This window comes from Neopelma chrysocephalum, unplaced genomic scaffold (assembly GCF_003984885.1).
Source record: "Neopelma chrysocephalum unplaced genomic scaffold, ASM398488v2 Primary Assembly neopelma1_25, whole genome shotgun sequence".
In the NCBI taxonomy this organism is placed as follows: domain Eukaryota; kingdom Metazoa; phylum Chordata; class Aves; order Passeriformes; family Pipridae; genus Neopelma; species Neopelma chrysocephalum.
Genome location: NW_020897694.1, coordinates 16,291,329 through 16,314,157, shown reverse-complemented (window position 1 = coordinate 16,314,157; position 22,829 = coordinate 16,291,329). Strand labels below are relative to the sequence as shown.

The 22,829-nt window shown below is 38.6% G+C and overlaps 1 protein-coding gene across 2 annotated transcripts in view; it reads right to left on the bottom strand.

Annotated features, from left to right (window-relative positions):
• Positions 1-10,030: 10,030 nt before the first annotated feature.
• Positions 10,031-22,829, bottom strand: part of SLAIN1 (SLAIN motif family member 1) — a 96,821-nt gene continuing 84,022 nt past the window's right edge. The window contains exon 8 of one of the 2 annotated variants that reach the window (XM_027674594.1): positions 10,031-10,490. In XM_027674594.1, coding sequence (XP_027530395.1) covers positions 10,472-10,490 — 19 coding nt within the window. In that variant the 3' untranslated portion in view covers positions 10,031-10,471. Of the gene's footprint in view, positions 10,491-18,144; positions 18,223-22,829 lie in introns of those variants that run through there. The other variant, XM_027674593.1, reaches the window with a different exon arrangement.

Genomic DNA, 22,829 nt, shown 5'->3' with positions numbered 1-22,829 from the left:
AGACATGAGATCAGACAGACAGGTTACTGCAACAGAAAAAAAGTTTCCATTTTTTCCCTTCCATATTCCTATTTCAGTGTTGGTCAAGTTTTTTTCATTAATCACTTTTCTTTAATTAATCATTAAAAATATACTGTGAGATTATAGATAAAAACCTGATTTTTCATATGCAGCATTGAGCAAGAAAAGATGTACTTGTAACTACAAGATTCAGTAGATATTTTGGAAAGCTTCTCTTAAAATGCACCAAAACTGACTTCCTTGTGAGATAGCTGGACAGCTGAAATAAATGGAAGTTTGCCAGGTAAAGATGTGTTGAGCTTTCTTAGAAAATAGTTTAGTTTAGTTCAGTTTAGTTTAGTTTGGTTTAGTTTATTGTGGGCAAATGCATATCAGATATAGTGCTAATAATACTAGGTAGGTATGTTTACTTTTAGTTTTAAATAAATATTCAAAATCTGCATGTCTTCTTTCTGTAGGTTTGTCTACCGCTTTATATCTTTCAAGAGGGATTAAGTTACGACTGGGCCTCTCATTGCATTAACTCATTGTATAGCCAATATGAAGCCCTGATCTCTCAAGAATTTGTTCTTCTGAATATTTTTTTCTATAACCGGATTAAATAAGATGAATTACTGCTTCTTTTGGAGGGTAAGAAGCAAAGGAATATCTTATTTGTAAGGTGACACTAGAGCTACTGTATACACTTTCCTCCATTTTGTCCCATAAACAATTGTATGCATTTCAAGTGATGTTGAAGCAGTAATTCTGTTGCTCAGAAACCTTTGACTTTGTTGTGCTTCTTGTAAACTGGGAAGGAAATTGTGAAACACACATCATATATATATACAGATGTCAAGTACAGTTAATGAAGATAAGCAGATGCATTCCTTAATAGCAGTTAAGCAGGAGGAGGGAACACATTGTCCACTTCGATTAGGAATTTTCTCTTCAAGGCTCCTTGCTTAAAAAGACTTGTCAGTTCCTTTACCTAATTTTTATCAATGTGCTTTTATATTACTCTTTAAAACATATACCACATTAAAAATTACACCAGACTTCTATGTAATACAGGATTATAGATTTACAGCCACAACTGCAGTGTAAGTACTTAAGATCGTGACATTTTGCTGTAATAGACACACAATACACACCAAAATCTACTGCACAATATTTGAAAGATGTTAAAATCAAAGTTATCTCACACTGGAACTCTACAAAGTATTTGTCATACATATGACTCTCAGTACGTCCCAGAATGAGATTTTTCTCTTTTTACAATGAGAAAAACACTAAATTATCTTTAGATATTGGCCCATTACCACCACCGACCTTTGCTGCTTGTAGCAGCATACACTACTAGCCTTTACCTAGTTTCACACTGATGGCTGCAGGCCACCTTAGTGGTCTTTGATTCATCAAGGCAGTTTTGAATTCTAATACTCTAATACATCTCCCATAGTGCTTCCATATTCTATTTCATATGCAATTCATTAAGTGTACACTGTGTATAACCATTCCAAGTCAATTGCAAAAGTACTGAACAGAACGACATGCACAAATGATTCTTACTTGAAATGTAAGGTCTTGCTTGAAATAATCTACCAATGTGAGAGAGATAGCTCCTGTTTAAGGATGGTTTTAAAAAATTATGAATTTAGGACAATATTAGAGTGATTACTTTTTAGATAAATTTTCTCCATGGTGTTCACGAGGACATCATATATGACAAAGTCAAGGAAAAGTCAAAGTGCAACCTCTAAGCTAGTCAGTCCTTATTCCTGTCTCATGTAAATCAAACACATCATTGTCCAAACTACCATTGCATGTACAGACACTCTCGAACAGACCCCTCTTTCTGTTCATGTTCTTGCTGTATCCAAGTGATTCTGCGCTGCCTTCTGCCAAAACTACCTTCCCACTCTGAGTTTGGACAACATGGATTGTGAAACATGATAGGGGAGGAATGGAAACTTAATCCTATGTCTGCAGGGGCCTCTTTTAAAGACCTACCCTCTGGGATCTCCCTTTCTCTGAAGCAGAAGACAAGCAGAATTGGTGTCCTTGTCATGGCTACTGCTTTGAGCACAGTCAATTCAACATTCTGGGCCTGAAGAAATGGTTTCTTGTTTGTGTGCAAGGGATAGGATTGGCAATGCTGAACAGAATAGTATTCAATGGAGCTGTGCTCAGGGAAGAGAATGGAGCTTTAAAATCTATTCTCAGGGCTGCCACATTGGCAGCTCACTCGGTGAAACTGTAACAGAAATACTTTCTTGAACAAAGACGAAGGCAGAGGGAACAGTTTCTGATGCAGCTAGCTACTATGTAGATCATACAGCTCCTGGTCCTCAGGTTTTAAAAGGCACAGCAGCCTTTGCAGTCATGGCACATGACCCTTAATATAGCACAAAACCCAAACTGGAATGACACAGAATTTCTCAGTGGCCTTGTACTGCCGCATGTCTATTAGATCTGCACTGGGCAGATCTAATCTGCCATGGGCTCACACAGATGTTGAAGGACAATTCAAATGGAGATAGATTTTGTTTCTTCCGAAGCTGATCTACTTTGAAACCATTGAAACTGGTATAAGAACCAAACCAAATCCCAGCAAGTGAAGAAAATTGAGGGGTTTATTTACAAACCCATTCTACTGCTCTGAACCAAATTGCTGTAGATAAGATCAGAAGCACTTTAGGAAGAATGATTCAGGAGGCATCTAAACTTTTCATACAGTTAGCCTATCTCGATTTAATCTACATATGTGTTCACCATTTTTATAGCTATTCTCAGCCTTCTCATCTCTCTATTTTTTTTGTTTGATTTCTATATATTTTTCAGATTATTAGTGTTTCTATATTTTCATTTAGTGAGAAAGCTGTAATTTTAATTCTAAGTTTTCATCACATATTTGTGTATTGGGGTTGTTTATTTGGGGAAACCTTTTTAGAAAGATGTTGTAAAGTTCCAAGTGACTAAAACATGTAGGAGAACCCTCGCGTAAGGCAGAGTATATAATATACATCCCTAGCCCACACAGGTATCATGGAATCAGAGAATCTCTCTGGAAAATTCCAGGGATGAGACCCAGTAATGTAAATAATTACTTGAATGTTGCAAATATTTATTTGGAGTAAATAAAAAGTAAGAGAGGTTCTGGTACAATGACTCACCTACTGACTGATATGATAAACAATTACAAACTCTGAAAATGAGCCCATTAGATTTTTGTCATTTCATAGTTTTTCACAGAAGAGTTATTCACTTCCTCATCATCTATTTCCTCTTCTCAATATAAATAATGTCACAATAAATCCTCTGTTCAATGTTTCTCATTAAACGATACAAGTAGGAACATCAGAGCCAAAAAACAGCTAAGAAAACCAGGAATAGTGTGTCATAGTGTGGCTAATATGCTAAGAGAACCAGACACCCTGTAATGTCTGAGCTATCACCAGTGTTAGAATACATAAAACAGTTTAAAATGCCAGAAGTTACAGTAATGACTTTACTTTCATTAAAGAGAGAAGCACTTTATTGCAACCATTTTTTTAGTACATGAAAACAAACTTGCTTAGGGTCTATATTGAACCATGCATACATCAAACAGCTGCACAACTCTGGATTGTGTAGAGGTGTAGAGTTAGCTCCACAAGGGGAAGCAGCATAGTCATGTTACCACAGATGATTGACTGGCCCTTGTGCATGACATGGTTAATTAGCCTGAGCTCATCACCAGAATAATGCTGCTGTGCTGCTTATCAGATCTAAGGTAGCATCATCCCCGTGTCATGCTATATAAATACAGATACCAGCTCTCTCAGAGCACACTGAAGAATGGGCATACCTATAGTGTAGAAAAAGGGCAGAAGGGCTCAAATATGCAGTCTGATCCCACCAATGACAGTCTACAAAATCTCACAGGGTTATTTCTGCTTCAGGATAAGTAGTCCCACTGAAAATTAAAACTTGTCTTTAGAGAAACACCCAATCTAGATTTAAAAACTGCCAGTGATTCTGCACTTCTTAGGTGAAGCCTAAAAATATAGCCTAAGAATAAGGTGAATATATCCACTAATGTAATGGATTGCTAAGAAAAAAAGTGCCTTTATTTTTGTTTGAATTTTTAGCTTCACCTTTTTGACAGAGAAGCCTGTCAGACCTCTGGCTGCTGGACTGAACAGATCTTTGCTGTTTGTCCTGTTTTGTGTACCATGACCAGTTATCCTTAAGTCATCACGTTGATAAGCTAAGTAGATTGCACTGCTGGAGACTTTCCAGGTCCTTAATATTCCCATGGCTTTTCTTTGACCCTTCTCCAAATTATTCACATCCATCATGAATTCTGAGCACTAGAACTGGATGCTCTATTCCAAGTAGCAATTGCTTCTCTGCCAAAGGCAGCAATGACTTCACCTTCCACTTCTGTCCAATGGTTATACCTAAGGATAGTATTTGCCTTTTTTTTTTGTCCATATGATCCCAATAAAGTGTTATGACATGTCCTCTTCAGAATCTATGCTTCACAGAAAAGTCCTCATTTGTGTTCATATGGCTTACATTTCTGTTCCTATATGTTAGACCCTCTATTTGGCCATACAGACAATTTTTTTTCTATTCTTGCTTACACAGTGTCCCTGGATACTCTTTGTTGTTAATCCATCTCTTCTTAATTTTTTCACTTCTGTTACCTATGTGTCATCACCAAATTTTGTCAGAATGTTATGTCCTTTTGCCCAATCATTGGTAAAAATGCTCAATGACATAGAGCAAAAAAATAGTCCCTCTGGCATCTCACGGAAAACACAGTTAATCAAAAAAGACACAGAAACCCTCTCTTTTTACAATTACATATGGAAATAAACAGTTTTGCATCAATGTAATGTGTGCTACATTGACCTGCTTTTCTGTAGTGTATTCATGAAGATCTCATACAGTACCAAGTCAAACCTCTACCAGAAGTTCCTCAGTTCTCCAAACAAATTTGGATCTTCATTCAAAATATTCCGTAACTTTGCCAAGATAAATTTCTCTCAATTTTATTGACCAAAATAATGATATTAACATTTCTTAATATTTTTAATCAGTGTATGTATATTGATCCATTATTTGTCCTAATACTGTGCTCTGACTGCCAAGCCTGCATAATCCAGGTCTGGGCTTTTATCCCTGCATTATCCAGGTCTGGGGTTTTTTCTGTTTTAAAATAATGGCACAATATTAGCTTCTCTCCAGTCATCTGGAAATTCCAAGGCTTCTTGAAAATCAAGACCAGAGGTTCTTTACACTGATCTCAGCATTAAACTTCACAAGGGTTTGGTTGCAAGATTATTGGAACTTCTAACTTAAGATCATGTGATGTCTTGCACCTGTACCTATCCTTAGTACCATTGGAGGATATCAGATCAGCATCACCCAACAGGAAGACATTATTCTTTTTTCTCCTCAGTCCATAATACAGAACTGAAACACTTATGAATGCCTTTTCTGTGTCAGCCATTGCAATTCTATCAGGGTCATCCTGCCTTTATTATTGTTAGTATTGGGTTTGTTTGGATCTACTCAGAAAATACTTTTTCTTTGACCCAGATGGTTACAGGCTTCCACTTCCATTCCTAATCTTCATTAATTTTCTTTATGTGCTGGCTTCTATGCTGTTCACTGCTATCGCTCATAAATATATCCCTGATTTTACTCATAAATATATCTTCTTTTTTATTGTTTGTTCTGCTCTGATTTCTCTTACATTAAAACTGCTTCTTTTCTTTGGAATACTGTCACTTTTTCAAGATCTGGTAAAATATTTCTAAGTAGGTCCTAGTTATTCATCATTCTTCTCATATTATTTCTTCTAACTGGATATTTGTATCATATTGAATGATAAGAGTCAGTACTGTGCATACAACTTAGAGATGCAGACTGAATAGAAAAGGCTGCCACTCTCAGATGATTCAGGCATCCTGCCACTTCGACCATCCGGCAATGGACCAGCACAGACTTAATAGGAGCAAAGAATCCCAGAAGGGTCTGGTTACCATTGCTTTGTACAGAAAGTAGTGAAAGCATTCCCATCACCAGACAGTAGTACCACCATCATGTAAGCAGACAAAGACATATAGAAAAGTTTTGCTTACACTGAAGAATTAAACTCTCATGGCATTCAACAACTACATCTTCATAACAGCATACACCAGACCACTGTCAGACATGGAAAAAAAATTCATTTCTTTTAAAAGTTAGTTGCAGTCCTTGGTGGTCGTTTTAATAATGTATACTGTTTGTACATGCTTAAAATGTGTTTTCACCTCTGCAAGAAAAAAGTGGCAGCTTTTTTTATAATTATTCCTGCTTTGAGGCAATGACAGGAAGCAACAAAAATAAAAAGAAAAATCCCTCATATGGTGTTTGGGTTGGTTTCTCTTTGGTTGTGGTAAGTAGAAGCTTTAGTGTGCATGTTTGGACACATATATGAAGGCTACAACTTACTCTGTCGTCTGATCCCAGGAAAGGGCAGAGTATCATTCCATTCTTTTTCTTGGCTCCACATATCTAGGCTACCAGCACGTATGCTTCCTGTAGCACCTCTGCAAATATAATATCAAGCCTTACAAATCCCAACTGTTCTTTTGATGTGTGGCACTAGTGTTTTTCCAATTAGCCTTCCATGACACCGGTTTCATGGCAGATCAGCATGGTCAGACCAGAGGCCAGATGTGCCAGGTGGAAATAATCTCACTAACTCTAAATGACTGCAGAACAGATACCTACATAATCATACTAGGTTTGCTTTATAGTCGGTGGAGAAAAAGAGGCACCCTCAAATTGAGATCCATTTTAACTATTTTGGAGATCTGTATTAGAATATCACAGGGGGTCTACTATTCTCCAACAATAAAATGACACTTTAGCAGTAAAAAGAGTTTAAAGGGAATAGCTCAGATGTACATGTTCTTAAAAACTGTTATTCCCCTGTATTGGGCACTCCAAGGATATCTTTCAAGTTCTTACAGAATATTGTACTTCTTGGAGGGACAGGTGAGAATAGAAACCAAGTGCTGTTAGCTGAAGTGTTCTTGCTTTGGATCTTCTTGGTCTTCAATTCCAGAGGAGATTTAGAGACATTTTGGAATTCTATTGTTCCTAGACAACAGTGAAACCTTTATTCAAAGATCTTTCCACAGAAAGACTACTAATAACCATTATCTTTCACTAACCTTAAAGGCCAAGGGAGAAAACCTACCTCTAAATCAGTTGAAAGCAAGGTATATTAATTGAAAAAGGAGAAGAAAGTTTTTCTCAAGCTAAGTTTTACCCTAAGTGTAAGAGATGTCAGAGACCAAATGTATTCAAATATGGAATTTTCTGTTGATTTCATGTGAGAGGTACAAGAAATAGTGATGGGCCTCAGCTACTTATACCCTGTGGTTACTAAAGGAAAATAATGCAGTTTTTACCTCCCACCCTTTTCCAGTGTCCAATGTTTTTCTCCCTTCCCTATGTGCTTGATGAAATCATTTTGACTGTAAAACTTAATTGGCTTAATGCAGTTTGGCATAACTACCACCTTTTCTGAGAGATAGTAAATTTCTTGGACAACACTCTCAGGCACATGGTATGATTCTTGGGGTGTCCTGTGCAAGGCCAGGAGTTGAACTTGATGATCCCATTGGGTCCCTTCCAACTCAATATATTCTATGATTCTATGATATTTGGTTCAAGGAATTAAAGGCGCTACAGGTATTCCTCGTTAGGCATGATTTGCCCTTGGCATACCACATTATTTTCCTCCATGTACCTGGAAATGGTCTCCAGCAGGATTTGCTCTATAACTTCCCCACAGACTGAAGTGAGACTGACTGGCCTGTAGTCTTCCAGATCCTCTTCCTTGCACTTTCTGAAGATGTACATGACATTTGTCTTTTTCACATCTTCACGAATCTCCTGCACTCTCTACCACTTTTCAAAGATGATGATGAAGAGAACCTCAACGACATAAACCAGCTCCATTGGCAATCTTTGATGCATTCTGTCCAGTCCCAGTTTGCTTAAGTGGTCTCTAATTCCAACACACTCTACCTGGGGTAACATTTCTTTCCCCCAGATTCTGCCACAGAGATTATGGAAGCTGGAAAGGAGACCTTGCCAGTAAGAACCAGGTCATTGAGTCAATCTATCTTTTCTATATCCTTCATCATCAAGTCATCCATCCTATTCATCAGTGGATCTGTATTTTTTGTTGGTCTTCCTTTTGCTCCCAATGTACTTAGAAGTCCCTCCAACTGCCTTTCCTATCACTAGTCAGTTTAAACTCCAGCCAGGCTTGGGTTTTCATAACTTTACCCCTTCAAGCTCCAGCAATAATTTCCATACTCCTCCTTAGCTGATCCCCATTTCCCCTATCTGTGTATTTCTATTTTGTGTTTGAGCTCAGCCAGGAGTTCCCTGTTCAGCCAAGTTGGCTGCCTGCCACACCTGCTGTTTCCTGCATATCCGAATGATCTTCTTGTGCTTTGAGGAGCTGTCCCTGGAGATCATTGCCCTGCCCTGCTCCTTTGAGTGAGGCCTTGCTGCAGAAGTCACTGCCAAAGATTTCAGCATTTCTACAATTCTGCTAGAAGAACAGTTTATATTAGGGTTTCCTAGTCCACTTCAGACAGAGCAAACCAGGTAAACTGCTTAAACAAAAGAAATTAATCCAATTAATTTTCCCTGAAATGAGTTAAGGGAGTACTCACAAATTGCTTTACTGGCTGGATATAGGGCAGTAAATGGCACAGAGGTGGTAACAAACAGCTGGAGGGAAACAGACCACTGAAAGTCAGTGAATCTGTCTTCAAAAGCTCAAATTTGCAATACTTGGAGCAAAATTAGGAAAGGTTGATCTAGTACCAATCAAAGTGAGTACTTTTCAAGTCACGGAACCTCCAACACACAAATTTATATTCACATTTATATATATATGTGCAATAATTGAACTAAGAATTTTAAATTTATTTTGACATTTTAGATACCTTATGTACCTCTAGAGACCTGGGATACTTTGACACTTTCTCTAAATGTCTCTTATTAACACTGTTTCATTTTCTCTTAAATATTTAAATATTAATTCACCTGTGAGAATGAAAGATTCTGATAATAATTTCAAACATGGATTTTAGGCCAAATGAGTGGCAGTATTCAAGATCATTTCAGACAAGGGTAATACTTTGAAGTTGCAGCTTCATGATCTGGATTTATCTTCAACTTTCAAGGAAAAAAAGTAGACAGTAGAATTTGTATTTTTTTTTTTTTGTATGGTTAATGCCCTGAAACATCTGCAAAATAAAAACTACTCTAGTTACTAAGTGGTGTTGAACTAGTTGTACTCCTTCCTTGTAGACCTACTGGATATCCATACTACTGGAGCTACATGCACAACTGCTCCAGCAGTGATTGGAATGACTTCTGGTTTGTTCTCATCTTGCCAGCAGGCTTGCAAGGTTTGAAGAATAGTAGAGCTGAAGAAGCTCTTCACAGTTACACATGGGCCTAGTTATTGTGCAAAATCACAGTTCCTGGCCTTCAATGTGCCATTCCCCTATGGCTAAAACTGTGTCTCTGAGTGGTGTGTCCTATTGACCATCACTGCCACTTTTTAGGCTGAGATCCACTTGGGAAATGGCTTCTCCCTTACTCTTAACAGACACAATGTAGAGCCTTTATCAAAACCTTGTTGGTGCATCTTCATCATGAGTGGTCTGAGTCTCAGTTTATTAGGACTATGAGTGCTGGCATGGTAGGCAAATATTGGGGGAGACTTAATGTCTGGTGCCCTGGGTTTGGTTCTGTCATACCCCAGAGGCCACCTCAGTATATGGGTTCCTTGAGTTACCTCTGCCAAAATTTCAAGAGTTGGCCATAGTCCTGATCTATCAGTCTCCAATTAAAAAATAACTAACCAAATTTTGTATTTACAAGTACAGATTGAATTTACATATAGTTTTAATCATGCTTCTGGCAAGTAAACCCAACTAATAGGGGAAAATATTCATTCTAGCCTTATATTTATTGCAACAGTTTTATAAAATTCAATCACAAAAAAATTATAAATACCAGTGCTTTGAAAAACAGAAAAGGCAGCAATTTTCCTCTGTATTTCAAATACATACACTGTATAGCCAGTTATTCCCTGGCTAAAAATTCTAATGTTCTCTCCACTGTTTGTGTTTTCATAAAAATTTTGCCATTGTTAAGTCTCCTCCCCTTTACTGGAAATAACATTTCATTTTTCCCTCTCTTCAAACATCCTACTTTGCAGATGAGCAGGATACAGAAAAAGGCACACCTACTTACTGAATCTAAACATGCCTGAGTTATCATGACATCTTCAAAGTGCTCCTCTTCCTTCCACTCTGCCCCCCACCCTTGTTGCCACATCCATATTACAATTGCTTTTGATGTCAATGTGTCTGGATTCCTGGTTCTAGTGTTAACCATCATTTAGGATACTTAAAAGAAAAATTGAAAGAGGAAGAACAAGTCAGACTAGGACTATGTTTTGTTGTAGGAAGCCTTCAGAACATGAATCATTTTAGACATAGGAATAATCGGATTAAAATCAGGGGCTTTAAGCCATTTGTTTTAAGAAGCTGTGAAAATAACTTACAAGATCAAGGACCAAGAGCCAAATCTAGATCCATGGTTTTGTACACATAGCATAACTTGGTACATTGAGCTGTGCTAGGAACCAGGAACAAAATACACAGATTATTGGTATCAGCCATGCTAAAGCCCGAGTGGTGGGTTTCAGTTGCCTGAACACCTGTGACCGGAATAATTGGAGGTGTCCTGCCTGCTCTCCCCAGTATCTTTTTGTGTGCCATAGTTGATGCGCTCAGTGTAATGGGTGGTGAGAAGCCTCCCTAAGGTCTCTAGGTCATCTCCCACAGATCCCCTCCCCACCCACCCTCCCTCACCCTGCTGTAAATGACCAAACTTATTAGTTACATTCCCAGTGACATTTTGGATACAGTCCCACGTCTAAACCAGTGAACCTCCTGTGATCAGCTTCTAAGCACTCACAAGATTGCTGCTATTTTGGCACAGCTGAGCAGCTCAACATATGTTTACACATAATTGGAATTTTAAATTATGCTTCTTTTCCAAGAAACCCAGTCTGGCAGGTAGACTCTATGCACGTATAACTCACTTCTAAGGCATAAACTCCATGAAGAATACAGCAGTCATAACCACCTTCCTTCTAGAATTCAAAACTAAGGTATTTCCTATGCAAAAGGATGGCATTTACTATTAAAAAAAAAAAAGTTGTTCACTGTCTTATTTCTTTCCAGCCTTTTGTATAGTAATTCAAGAGACACAATACCTTCTAAAAAGCAGGGGATGATGACACTTTTTTCAAATGTCAGTTTACCTTTTCTCACCTGTAAAAAGTGTCCCAGACATTAGGCTGCAGGCTGCTCATGACAAGAAGCAAAGCTTATCCATCCCTGTTGTTCATCTGTGCTATTATACAAAAATCAAAAGTGCAGCCAAGATTGATGAGTCTGGAGAAGAGCAGAAAACTGATTACTCTTCTCCAGCAATTAGGACACTCACTCACAATTGTGGGCTTCTCATTCCTACTTGAATTTCTTCATTTGACGTGAAACAGCCATCAGCTAGCATGAGCACTGAGTGCATTCATTATTTTCTTTTCTTGCTAAATTATGCAAAGCCCTGAATGTAAAGAAAAAACCCAATGAAATCTGTCTTTCTTCACCAGAGAGAATCCCTCATCAACACATTTCAAAAGTCATCACGAAAAAGCTGGATTTATTTTCTGAGACTAGACAGGATCTATTCAAGTATTTGTTTAGAATAAGGATGGTAAGGTCACTACAAGTCAGTCAGCAGAAGTATTTAATTCAGAAATCAAATTATTTTGGATTGCTATTTGTATTTCTTGTTATATATGAAAAGAGCAGAAACCCATTAAGTTGCAACTTGTGAGACAGGCTAGGAATTATTTCTAAATTCAGATTTTTTAGTGTAGCATAGATAGTAAAGACACATCAGTGTTAACACTGGCACAGATACATACAAATTTAAATCATTGGTGGAAAAAGTCTTTTGCATCTCTCAAAACAAACTGTAAATAAGACTGAGTCTACCTGAATGCCCTGTGAAAGAGTGCCTTGCTAATCTGGGATTTCTCTCATTGTATTCATGTATTTTTGTTCTTCTGCACTTAGAAAATTTTCTAAAATATGCCGGGGGGGGTGGTTAATACCTTGGGCCTCTACAAAAATATTTAAATTTAGTTTAATTTCCAGTACCATCTACTCTCCTTTTCAACTCTAAACAAAATAAACAATAAAATATGTCTTAAATTTCAAGGCTAGAATTGCACATGTGAGTTCTTTTTCTTTAAGTAAATTTATTTAACATTTTTAAAAGAACTGTGGAGAGGATTATGTCTTCATATACAGATTCATTCTTTGGGCTCTTTTAAATAGAATAATTAACTTAAGATAATGGGTGTTTTCAGTCCCAAATCCCAAATACAGTCAATACATATGCATGCACATTTCCGCAGAACATCATGCGGAAACTCTTGGAAAATCTAGCCTCAGCAACCAAGGGAAACTACACTTTTATCACCATGCTGGCAAAACCAGCAATGCCCTGTCTGTACTGGCACCTCATCTATCAATAAGGTCTCGTAGAGCAGTTCACAAGCAAGCAGGCAGCATTCCTACTCCAAGGCAGAGGACCTTTACTTCCCAGGCTATACATTACACACAGCTTTTGCCTGGTCCAGGCAGCAAAAGGAAAAGTATGCTGGATGTTTACTGTTCCTCAGAGTTCTTGAAAATACGGAGTTATCACTGGCCATGTTGCTTCCACATGCCTGCATTTTCTGCCTGGAAACTTAATTATGGTAGATTTAAGAGAATTTTAAATATTCATCCAATATTCAGTGTGGAAATGCTGAATGATATCCCGATCTCCTCTCTACATAACCATTGCAGCATGGAGATCAACTGTACAGGAGGTTCACTGAGAACATGTCCCATATGCAGCACATCTCATGTTTACTTTCACATTTAAAACTTGAAGAGGGTAGATTGAGATTAGATATTAGGAAGAAATTCTTTACTGTGAGGGTAGCGAAGCACTGGAACAGGTTGCTTGGTGGAGTTGTGGTTGCCCCACCCCTCCCCCATTCCTAGGACACAAGGAATGTCCACTTTCCTAGGACATTCCCTAGATCAGGGAAACAAAGGCTCCCCAGGAGAGTTTGTGTTGTGGTGCATTCATCAGGCACTGGCGTAATCCCTTGGTTTATTAATAAAAAGTGGTTAAGCAGTTCAAGCAGAACTGAGCTGACATCAGGATGCCCTCCTTCCACAAATTTCTCTTCTCAAAACGATTCAGAAGCAGGGACCTGGTTGACACCCCCATTACCTCACAGACTATGACATTCATCACAGAATCACATAACTGTTGAGGCTGGGAGGGACCCTGGTGGTCGTCTGGTCCACCATTCTTGCTCAAGCAAGACCACCTACAGCTGGTTGCCCAGGACCTTGTCCAGACAGCTTTTCCAAAGGGGGAGACTCCACAAACACTGTGGGAAACCTGTTCCAGTGCTCAGTCTTCCTCACATTAAAAATGGTGTTTCCTGATGTTTCAGTTTGTGTCCATTGCCCCTTACCTTCACCCCCGCACAGTGATTCAGCTTTAACAGCAAACAGAGACTGTCCTTGCATCTCTACTTTGGCAGTAATTATATAAAATAGCAACAAAGGATTCAAAGCCCTTTATAAAAAGAAGGACTTGAAAACCAAAGCTCCCACTTCCTATTTCATGAGCTTCATGTCCTTCCTCTGTCCACATAGTGAACTGAACCAATTGTTGTCCATATCCTCAGTGGAGCATAGGCATCTACCAACTGCAGCTGGCTTAATCTTCATTTCACTCAGGCATCTAAGGACTTTCTAGACATATAGGGGCTTACAGTCCACAGGAGTCACTTAGGTACCACAACTGGTAGGCTTAATGTAGTCCTACATGTTCTCATTGGCCTGTAAATGAATCAAGTAATGCAGCAATAGAAGACAGATATTCCTTGACAGATGGCAAAAGCTACCCTATAAAATAAATTGTTAACAGTATCTAGAAAATACATCATGTCTTAAACACTTATCTTACTTTATTGGAATGTAACAAAGATTAGAAGACACGAAGACAACTAGCAATTATATTAATAATTTTGTTTATTGCTTACTGAGTCACTTTAGTCATCCTGAATGAGACTGAATGACCAGTTTGGCAAGTCTCTCTGAAGAATGGGTACTTAACATTTAACAGAAGCATTATTAGTTTGCCCTTTAATACCCCTTGTTCTTCAAACCCGACAGAAGTTCAGCATTCAGCCTTCTCTGCACTCAATCTAAATCCCATTAAAGTCAATGCAAGTCTCTCCCATTTTAATGGGATTTAAATCAAGCCTTTAATCCTCAGTGTCTCTGTCCTCTGTGTCACCCACAGACAGAAAATTATGAATGTGGGTTCCTGATGTAGATATTGCTGCAATGGGAGGTGAATTGTAGAAATCAGTGCAACTTACTGTAAAAAAAAAAATCTTTGTGTCTCTTTCTTATTGATGAGAGCAGAAGATATTGTATAATTTAAGAAAAGTTAAAGCAAATATTTAAGCTGTAGAATCTTGAAGTCCTTCACTCTGCCAAGTCTATACCTCTGAAGGGATTCACCTGCATTAATGAACTTGCCTAAATATTGGAAGCTAATCCTTCAAGTTCCCTTCACAGGACAAAAAAGAGTCACCTCCAGAGGGCAATTCATCTGATCTGTCTTAGATGTATGTTTTAAGCTGAGATGAACAGCTTTCTTCTGATGCTTATTTCTTGCCACTGATCATACTGGGAAGGTCGAATGGATAAGTCAGATATGTCATTTTTAGCTGTCTGTAGTTAAGGCAGATGTATTTCACCCGTCATAGGATTTTTTTTTTAAACTGTAAGAGGTACCCTTTAAACCTGGAAAGTAGAGGTAGCTCACCTCTACTGTGATGGTGTTCAGTTCCATTTCTAAGGCTAGATGCAAGGAGCAAAGACGCTGGGTTTGAAAAAGAATTTTTTCTTTAAAGTATTTTAGGTAGAAACAAGTGGTTTTATATACATATTTTGAATTACACAGAGATCATCACATCTCTTGTTAGGTTATTGCTATAATTAATCATCCTTACTACTAACCATATTATTCCAGCTCTGGTAGAACTTCATAATTTCTTTAGTATTTGATACAAATCCTCTCTAATAGTTTGCAGTTCATACGTTCAAGACTTGCATTTGCCCTTTTAATCACAACAGTATGTGAGGACCGCATAGATAATTTGGTGTTCGCCAAAACTCTTTAAAGCTTTTAGCCATGTTGCTTTTTAAGGCACATATCCTTGAATAATAATATATTCACTTTTCCTGCTGTGAGTGCCTCATAATTAGCCATACTATAAACCTGTTTCTCTCCACTGAAGAGATTCTGTCAATTTGCTCTTCTAGCAAAGCTATTTTAGCAAAATAAGATAATAAAGGAGTTTTTCCACCAGTGCATCTACCACATCTACTGTAATAGTTCTCACTAAGCCAAGTTTAGAGCTGCATATTGTGTAGACAGATATATGAGTTTAGGGTGTGTGATATTTTTCCCCAGCTCAGCTGAGACATCATACTGACAGAAAAACTTTCCATCATAGATCATATCCATACCTAAAAGTTCGTCTACAAAGCCTAAGGACAAAAAAAAGCAATCAAACAAAAAGAAAATTTAATGTACACATAGGTTTCAGTAAGAAGTATTTTTGGGGATACAACTCGACAGGCTTCATTAACAAACACATTTACTCTCCTGTTACACATTTGCACCAGTATTAGAAATATTGCCTTGTTTCCAAGCATTTTGTTTTTATAGAAGTTTCTCCCCAAAAATCTGTTCCTTGATGCTATCACAGTGATGGGGAAAAAAGTGTATAACACCTGCGTGAGTCTACCATGCAACACGAGCTGTATGAATGATCTTTCCTCCTCACTATTTAACTGTGTTATTGCCAAAATATGACTGCAATAAAAAATTACTATTATGAAAGCTCAGTTGTGGACTATGTGATGAGGTTGCTTTTTTATATGTGATGCAATTATTTGTACATGATGCAACCATGAACTCTCTTCTTCTTTTTCTGCCTCATATTTGAGGAAAAAAAAAAAACACCACAAAATATTAGTTGCAATCAAAAAAAGACAGGTCAGGCTTTTTGTGGATTTTCTGGAAGTATAAAAATGCATGACTAGGACTAAATTGCCACTTGTAAACTAAACACTGGAAAAGTCATAAACCCTTGAGTCACATAGAAAATGTATACTCTGAGCAAGAATATTCTTCAAGCCACTAATTTTTACATATAGCACATGTATTAATGGGTATGGTTTGAGCTGAGGAAAGACTTATGGTGACATAGAAATCTAAGGATCTTGAAAAAGTGAACAACTTGGTATGAAATGGTCTTTTATATAACTCAGAAAGAGCTGCATGTGGTTGAATGGCTCTAAGATCTTTCTAGTAATATCATAATCAATCAAGCTACCCTTGAAAAAAAAAAAGAAAAAAAAAAAACAAGTAGAAAGAGTGAAGTGAAGAAAATTCAGAATCAGGAGTCATTTTTTAGTTCATGGGACTACCGGAGTGCTTACAGCTCACAGCTACACAACTGGCAGATGTAACCACATCACTAGCTGTGTGCCTTGTCATTACAATGCTTCCTTTTGTTTGATGGCTGCAAATGTTTGACAGTCATTAGAAAGTCGTCCAAGGAAATACTTCCTTTCCATATACAAGATCCTCGTCGTGGGTTTTTAACACTGAGCATTCTCAGTAATTCAGCTATCATTAGCAAAAGAATAGTTTCTTACAGCTTGCCTCTGCCCTTAAGGGTCTTTTATAAAGAGGACAGAAGCTCTTTGTTATCACTCCTTCGCACATTATTAACAGAGATTTAACAGAAAGAAGAAGGGCTTGTTACATGCCTGCTGCAATTTGTCTTTTATTCGGTTCATTCAGACCTTCATCATGTTCACCAGAAGATGGATGAACCCAGATCCAGGGTGACTCTTTCAATATTAGACAGAAAATTATTTCAAAAAGGCAGACAGAATAATCTCGCCCTGAAAAGAAACAAATCAGCTAACGAGACAGTAACTATTCCTGCATGCCAAACAATATTTTTATAAAACAAACTGCTGTTCAACAAAGGAAAGTAAACCTCAGTAATATGCAGATATATTATCTTGATAACTTGATATAATCATCTTTTTGTCTAGTGGATGTTTTACTTTTTGTCTCTGCTGCCTAATTCTTTCCAAGCTACCTATGCACATTGCACATCCGTTGCTGAGCCCCAATTGTCCGGCACAAAGGAGTAATTTACTCTGATTTCTTCTAATCCTATTGCATTTGGGTCTGCAAACTGATAGCTGTGATGGGGTTTTCAGCTGGTATAAAATGGGATCGCTCTACTGCTGACAGCAGTCAGATTGACTCAACACTAGCTGAGCCTCAGCTTCCTCAGTTCAGCCTTTGGCAGGGTCCAGGCCTCCACAGTGACTTGCCACTTTTTACAGTTCTAGCAAAATTTCGATGAATTTGGGACCGTGCCCAGTATGAATCATAGGCAACTATCCAGCACTGATGCTCAGGGCAGGAAGTTGTAGATCTTTCCATCATGGCCCAATGAGTCACTTAGCTTCCAGTGAAAATTTCTGTTGCTTCAGAATTTCACAAAGGGATGAAGAAAACCAAAAAGACACAAATATAAAAAGGGAGTTCACAACATGGGAGCCAGTGTTATACATGTCATGCCAATATGCTAAAAATCTCTGTGACTGCTTGACAGTCAAGAGCTCTCAGCCTACAAAATTTTGAGAGTATCTGAACGCTGAAGCTTAAGAATAAGATTGCTTACATGCAGTTTATCCAGGAAATGGTATTATCTAACCTATATTTTTCTTAGAGCACTGTTTACGTGTTCCATTTTATTTGGCAACAAAATTAATTCCTGAAAAGTCCCACTCACTTCTATCATCTGTTCCCATTCCATGTTGAGGTTCTCTGCCTTACGGTGTGCTCTTGAAGGGTCACAGGGATGTGGCAGGTCTTTTCAATGATCTAGGGTTAAAAAAAATAAGCAACAAACAAAACAACAACAAGAACAAGCCAATAGCTATTGTGACTTTTGAAAAAATTGAAATGAGGGAGCAAGTAGCTGTGGGTGGAAAGGAACCTTCCAAGACAATTTTAGCATTGAAAAAAGAAAACTGTAATGCATAACTATGATTAAAAAATAAATAAAAGCATGTCGGTAGAAAGGAAGCCTTTAAATCTTCCATATCAAGAACAGTGCAGTGCAGGTCTACTGGTTTAGTTCACAGGAAACAATTAGAGGATGCTCTCTCCCTACAGGTTAAATTCTTCCAGCTATTGGATGGGTTTGAACAACCTCCTCAATTCAAGGAGTTGAACAATCTCAGACCAAGCACAAATTTAGTCAGGTGTGTGCAGTGCAAGATGTTTGTAACCAGCCTGGCAAAGAGAGCCACCAGTGCTGCAGTGAAGCATGTGGATGTAATTAAGTCATTCGAGGTAGAGTAAGGAAAGGGAACCATCCTAAGCAACTGAGCAGTGAAACAGCAGGTGGAACTCAACGCAGATAAATGTGAAGTCATGGGGGAAAACATTTGGAAAAAGAGACCTAGTATCACATGCAAAAAGATGATTACACATAGAATGAGCAGAGGTATTCTGCAGTAAGATCTTGGGCTTAGGCTAGACAACGCTGTGAAAGCATCAACTCGGTGCTCAAAAACCAAGTAGAACATTAGGAAACATTAGAGAAGGATAACCAAAAAGACAGGAAAATGTTTATGTCATTGTTTAAATCCATCATTCATTCACACCTTGAATAAATATTGTTTACAGCTTTGATGCCTTCATTGTAGAAAGAATATTAGGAACTGACAATGTTTTGACCCACTTTTTCCCTTCCCTTCACGTCCACATAGAGACACTGCTAGGGCAGAGTACTGTGCTAGACAGACGCTTTGTCTGAACCATTCCTATGACCATACATGTATGTGAAGATTATTCTGTGACTACAGCTTAAAGTTCTGAAAAGTGAGTGTTGGCAGCCAATTCCAGCTGAAAAATGTACTTCTTGTATACTCACCACCGTACTTCCATGTGAGGACAGGGGGGATGAAGACTTGATTACAAAAAGAGCATTTGAGACAGTATACATATAAGATCATCTCAAGTATAAACAGCAACCAGTGTGAACAACTTGCTATGCTGCCTATACAGATAGCAAGTTGAATGCTTATGCAGATGGAAGTAATGCTATAGAATGCAATAACTGCTCGGTACTGTGATCATGGTCAAAATATGGCTCAAGTGTATCTGCAGTGTCTCTGACCAAGCTATGGCAGGTACAGACACATATTACAGTCATCCAAAGCAGAGCTCTAACTGGATTATAAAATAGCCTAAGGCTGCTGCACAGACAGGGCTTTTGATGCTGTTCTCCCATGTCCAGTTTAAGCCTACCCCACCTTTCTCTCAGCTGCGTACAATGTCAGTAGGGCACCACCAATGCTGGAAAGCTCACAAGCAATTTTATTTGAATGCTCAGCTATTAACGGTTGCAAATCCCAGGAGAAGCTGATTATTCCCTCTTTGTATCAGCAACATTCCAACTATGTGGGAAAGTGCAATTAATTCAAATGATGTATTTCTGCTGCTGAAAACAAAATGTCATATTCAGAACTCTGAAAATACTACAGACTCTGGTAACATCAACAGTACCTTATTGTTGGTGATAGTTGTAAGTAACACACACCCCATTCACTTGACTGTTCAAACACTAAGAGATGTATTCTCTCCCTCACTCTGTTTCCCCTCCACTCAGCTGCTAAAATGACAAAAGGAGGCCAGCTGAATGCTATAGGCTTTTTACAGAGTATAAAACTAGTGCCTTCACACGGTCTTAGGAAAACAATAGTCCAGACAAAGCCAGCTGCTTCAGAGCAACTGAGCAATATGGAGATACAAGTTGGACTGAGAGAGATCAGCATCAACTCACATCTGCACCGTGCCTATGCTGCTTGCTGAGCATGAAAACAAATGGAACTGAAGACCTAGATACTGCTGACGACCTCTTCCTCAAAGGCTTTAATTGGATACCTGTACTGGTATTTTGAGTGTCAGCTGGGAAAAACAGGGAAACACGTTTGAAGTTTAGCAGGACTCTGATCAAAGCAGTGGTGAGTTCTGGTATAAGAAGGTCTAACTGATGTTCAGGAGCAGGGAGAACAGTTTTTCTAAAATGGGTTGTGTGTACAGTACTTGTTTCAGAAAGAAGAAGTATACACAACAAAATCACTGTGAAATACCCTTAGGTATAATTAAAAAATATGGTCCACTGTTAATGAAAAAAAAGCAACATTCATATAGATGTCAAAAATGAAACATCCACATAATCATAAAGATAAGGACAGTTACCTCTGTAATGTCATTCACTATACAGGGATCTTAGAAAATCTGAGACCCTGAACAATAAGCATGTAGCAAATAAGAAAGCTGCAGCACTGCTTCAACCCTGTACTGATGTTTAAACCCAGGATTGCATAGTGAAGGGAGAGAAAGCCACCCGAAGCATAAGAAGCTGGCAGTAGTGCCAGAAACAAAAGACCTAAATCCCATGGATATCTTCAGCCTCAAAGAATCTTTAAGCAGTGCAACCATCTTCTTTGTGTGTTTTCAAGTAAAATTAGTGTCATGTGCCTGATCAGTCTGATCACTGTAAATCAGCCCCCACCAGAAGAAATTTCAGGAGTTCAGGTTCCCACAGGTCTAGATCAGGAAAATTCTGAGGATATGTTGGATCCTGCCTTTTCAGTTCCCAGGGAACCCTGCATTGCAAGCCTAATAGAATTAGAGGTTTTCAAGGGCTGTCAGCTATCTGTTGCAGATATGCTTAATTTCTCTTTTGAATCTTGTCATCAAAACTCAGTCTGAATCCAGCTGAATACATCTCAAATCTCAGAGTGAACATTCTAATTTGACACCGAGAGTGCATTGCTGCACCTAAGCATAATCCCAAACTATATCTGTTCTCAAAATTCTTTAAGTAAAATTGCAGAAATTCATTGCTATTGCAGATAAGGTGGTACACATAAAACCTCAGACATCCTTTCCTGGTGCTTTTCTCTCTTCAACATGACAGGATTTAGAGAAACCTTCCCATAAATTATATGATTTGACTAGGTACCTGAATCTATGTAAAATAAATCCAGAACATATGACCTGAACAAAAGGCTGTTCACAGTGAATAATATCTAGCAGAAAGTCTATTTAAATATCTCAGTGAAGTCAACTGGGTAATTATATAGTATTCATATACAATATGCAGCAGGGAAGGAAAAATTCTTTCTACAGAAGAGATTCTCTGCTGCATTTCTTCTAAAAGTAGAAGAAGGTCATCCTACCAGGCGGTGTTCAAGTTTGAACTGAGAAGGGAAAGCAGGAAAAAGAGGGAAAAACAACAGCAATGACCTCTCTCTTATACTTTAGGAAATACTTGTTTGGAAGAGTTGCATGAGAACATATAGATTTGATGTTTTTGGTTTCTTATCAGGCTGGACCAAACTCAAACCAATGACCTCAAGGTTAAAAGCCCTACATGTCTTTTCCATGTTTCCAAACAATCCAACCCTTCCTACTCATAAAATATCTTATTCGGAAGTCCACACCACTGAATTACATGTGGCTTGTAAAAACAATTAAGTCTAGACAAGGATGTTGAAAGTTATGCAGGGAGAAAATTAGAAGGGCCAAAGCCCAACTAGAACTTAATCTGGCTGCTGCCATAAAAGACAATTAAAAATGTTTCTATAAATATATGAGCAACCAAAGAGGGCTAAGGCAAATCTTTAGCCTTTACTGGATGGAGATTTTGGCTGGCTGTTCAAACCCAGAGAGCTGCGGTGAATGGTGTCAAATTCATTTGGCGGCCGGTCACAAGTGTTGTTCCTCAGGGTTCAGTCTTGGGAACAGTAGTGTTTAATATGTTTATTAATGATCTGAACAAGGGGATTGAGTGCACACTCACTAAGTTCACAGAAGACACCAAGTTGGGTGAGAGTATTGATCTGCTGGAGGTTAGAAAGGCTCTACTGAGGGATCTGGACAGGCTGGATCAATGGGCTGAGGTGAACTGTATAAGGTTCACCAAGGCCAAGTACCAGCACCTGCACTTGGGTCGCAACAACCCCAGGCAATGCTACAGGTTGAGGGCAGAGTGGCTGTAAAGCTGCCTGGCAGAAAAGGACTTGGGAATGCTAGTCCACAGCTGGCTGATCATGAGCTGGCAAAGTGCTCAGGTGACCAAGGCGGCCAATGGCATCCTGGCTTGTATCAGAAATAGTGTGGCCAGCAGGGCCAGGGCCGTGCATTTTGGGTGACCCAAGTGCCTACAGGTATGTCTGAGATATGTGTGAGCAGAGAATTGCTTTGCTGAGAAAAAGTGTGTTTGCATATGTGTGCATGAGTGTGTACATGTATGAGCAGAACTAGGCCAAAACCCATTCTAGGAAGGTGTAGTGGGCATGACTAGCAAGGTTTGGGTAGCAGAAAGCTACAGAAGTGACTTGTCTGGGAAAAGGCCATGAACTATCCTGTACAATCACAGCCCATTCCAGCCAGCTGAGCAACCAAACCAA